Below are 3,724 nucleotides of genomic sequence, written 5' to 3'. Positions count from 1 at the left end.
TCATCAGTAACGAAAGAACTTCAAAACTAGGTTTTAATCAGCCTGTTCATATTCCTCTCCTCCCCTTTCATACCCGTTATTTCTCTTCTTCATCTATCTCAGTTGGTTATGGATCTGGTTATTATTGTTTCCGGTAACTGGATTAAGAAAAACAAATATGTATTTAACGCTGATAGTAGAGGGTGTAGAGTTCTCCATTTATATGAGAACTCTACACATGAAGCTTTCGCAAAGTCTGTTCTCGATGATTACGGATTGAATGAAATGAGTGATCATATTCAGCTAAGCTACATGTTCTCAAATAAATCATTGAAAACAATGGCGCACGACACTCCACCAGTGTACGTGTCCAATACTCGGCAGTTGCAAGGTTTTGTAGCCCTAAAGAAAATCGAACAACTACGTCTTTGTGTTGAGATTACGGAGAACAAGGACGACAGAGCAAGAGAGAAGACTAAAACAAACTTCAGTTTTAGCTCAGAACTAGAAGCGTCAGAAGTAGAAGCGTCAGAAGTTGAGTCCAGAGACGATAATTACAGTGGGAGTTTCGATGGTTGCAGTTCGGAGAAGGAAGAAGAGGACAATGAGATTGATTGCTCTAGTATTGTGGAAGGAGAAAATCAGAACGTAGGCGGAGAAGATGAAACAGGCAAAGAAAACGAAGAAGACGATGAATTTGATAGCCGATTTGATATGTTCGACGACTCGGACGGTGCGTCATCTGAAGATGATAACTTCAGCTCATACGGTGCGTCTCCTTTAGAAGACGAAGAGTCACCAACGATACCTCCCAAGAAGATATATCAGAACTTCTCGATGAGCGGGTCTAAAGAGAGTGAGGAGGTTCTTCTAAGGTTGGAGATGTCGTCGTTAAATCTTGCGGTAGGGCAACGATACGAGAGTAAAGCCGATTTGGAGAGACGACTGAAACTTGTTACAGTGAAAGATCGATTTGATTATGATGTAGACATATCAACCCGAACATTATTCATTGTTAAGTGTTGGGTTGATGGATGTATCTGGAGGGTTCGTGCTTCTACCAAAGGGGAATCCCCGGCGTTCTATGTTTGTATTTACGAATCGAATCATACATGTTCTACAACTGAGCGTTCTAATCGATGTCGAAATGCAACACCAGATATTTTAGGAGAGTTGTACAAGAACTTTCTCGGCGACGTTGGTCCGGCCGTTCGCGCTACGAGTGTTGGAATAGCTATCACTAAGCAGTTTGGTGTAAAGGTAATTACTTTGGTGTAACTGAGTTATGTTTACGAAACAGCTGAGTAATATGTGTTTCGTAGCGGCTGATATATTTACACAATGCGGCCGAGTTATATTAAAATAGTGTTGAATTAGTTTTACGTTGTGACTGACTTAATTGTATGATGTGGCTGAGTTATGTGTATTGTTTTTCATGTGAACAGATGAAATATTGGAAATCTTACCGGACGCTGAAATTTGCAAGGGAAATCGTTCAGGGAACACCTGAGAGTGGGTTTGAACGCTTGCCTTCTTACTTATACATGATAATAAGGGAAAATCCGAGTACAGTTGCACGTCTTCAAATCGATGAGAATGGAAAATTCATGTATGTGTTTCTTGCGTTTGATGCGAGCGTAAATGGGTTTCCTTTCATGCGCAAAGTTGTGGTTGTCGACGGTACGTTTCTTAATGGTAGATACAAAGGGACGCTTCTCCCAGCACTAGCTCAGGATGGTAACTTTCAGATTTTTCCAATAGCCTTCGCAGTGGTTGACACTGAAAATGATGATTCCTGGCATTGGTTTTTTACGCAACTAAAACTTTTGATTCCTGACGACGAGGGTCTTGCGATAATCTCGGATAGGCATAACTCGATTGGGAAAGCAATTACAAATGTGTATCCGCTTGCTTCTCGTGGAATTTGCACGTACCATCTATATAAGAATATACTGGGACGGTACAAAGGAAAAGATGCATTTCGTCTGGTGAAGAAAGCGGCGAGATGTTTTGGGATGTCTGACTTTACTCAGATTTTCGAGGAGATTGAAGCGATTAATCCAGCACTCCACGGCTACCTCCAAAGGACTGATGTCCGACTGTGGACGCGTGTTCATTTCCCAGGCGAGAGGTACAATTTGATGACTACGAACATAGCGGAATCAATGAACAGAGCATTGTCGAATGCTAGAGGTCTTAACATTGTTCGGATATTAGAATCGATATGGGTTATGATGATGAGATGGTTTGCTGAACGAAGAGAGGATGCCAGATCGCAGCGAACCACGCTTACTCGTGGTGTGGAGAAACTACTACATGTAAGTAAGCCATTAAAAAAATTAGTCCGCCTTTAAATTCATAAGTCAGTCTTTACAGCTCTTAAGTCAGCCCTTAAGATGTACTAGTCAGTCGTTTCACATTAATTATATATTTTTTAATAGGATCGTGTAACTGCCGCCAAAGATTTGGCGGTACAGAGGATTGATGATCATCACACTGAAGTTAAATATGGATCTTCCGGCGAGTCTTTGCATGTTGTTAATTTGGTAGAGCGAAAGTGCACATGTCGCCGTTTCGAACTTGAGAAATTACCATGTGTACATGCAATCGCAGCGGCGGAGTACATGAATGTTTCTCATATATCCTTGTGCAGTCCTTACTATACCAGCAATTATTTGGTTAGCGCATACGCTGAATCGGTCATGCCGGTTGATTCAGCGCAACCTGTTCCAGAACTCGTGGCTAACCAACGCTGCTTGCCCCCGACTGTACGTCAACCACCAGGCAGACCGAAGAAGAATAGGATGAAATCTGCTTTAGAAGTTGCACTATCAAACAAACGTCCTAGGAAAGAGCACACATGTTCTCGATGTAGACAGAGTGGTCATAATGCGAAAACTTGTCCGATGTAAGCAAGTGTTGTAGGGATTTTCATGTTTTTGTATTACGGCTTAGTTTATGGTTTTAATGTTTTTGTATTACGGCTGATTTGTTTATTTTCATGTTTTTATTACGTCTGGGTTGTTGTAGGGATTTTCATGTTTTTGTATTACGGCTTAGTTTATGGTTTTAATGTTTTTGTATTACGGCTGATTTGTTGATTTTCATGTTTTTCTTACGTCTGGGTTGTTGATTTTAATAGTTAATACTTATGGCCGGGCTGTTATTTTTCATGTCCTTTGGAAAGCATCTCAACGACTCTGATATGCGTAACGGCTGGGTTAGTGTTAACATGGGCTGAGTTTTTGTTTACTAAGGCTGAGTTACCTTTTTAACGGCTGAGTTAGTTTGAATTAGTAGTATGAAATAGGATGATTTGATCCTATTTTTCTTATATCATTATGCGAAAACTTGTCCGATGTAAGCAAGTGTTGTAGGGATTTTCATGTTTTTGTATTACGGCTTAGTTTATGGTTTTAATGTTTTTGTATTACGGCTGATTTGTTGATTTTCATGTTTATTCTTTAAAAATTCCCGCCAAAAAAAAAAGAAAGGTCGTCAGACGATTGAGTTTCACACTGCCAATAAATAAGAGTTTAAACTCTATATTTTTACACATTTTCTCTGTCTATCTAAATCAATTTCACCCCTGAGAGAGTAAATGGAATTTTTCCCTCTTCTTGAATTGCCTGAAGAAATTCAGGCGGTAGTGGTTGAACGTGCGGCCCATAACTCCATCCAAGATCTCTATGGCCTCAAAGCATCCTCGAGGTCGATGAAGGCGTTAGCAGAGCGGTGTGGGGTT

General features: G+C 40.5%; 1 protein-coding gene across 1 annotated transcript; it reads left to right on the top strand.

Moving 5' to 3' along the window:
• The first annotated feature begins 318 nt into the window (after positions 1-318).
• On the top strand, positions 319-2,891 carry LOC117132698. Its single transcript, XM_033287513.1, has 3 exons — positions 319-1,239; positions 1,425-2,297; positions 2,421-2,891. Exons 1-3 carry the CDS (start codon positions 319-321, stop codon positions 2,889-2,891), a joined length of 2,265 nt encoding a protein of 754 aa, XP_033143404.1.
• Positions 2,892-3,724: the final 833 nt, after the last annotated feature.

This window comes from Brassica rapa, chromosome A03 (assembly GCF_000309985.2).
Source record: "Brassica rapa cultivar Chiifu-401-42 chromosome A03, CAAS_Brap_v3.01, whole genome shotgun sequence".
In the NCBI taxonomy this organism is placed as follows: Eukaryota; Viridiplantae; Streptophyta; class Magnoliopsida; order Brassicales; family Brassicaceae; genus Brassica; species Brassica rapa.
This window is presented reverse-complemented; position numbering and strand designations above follow the sequence as displayed.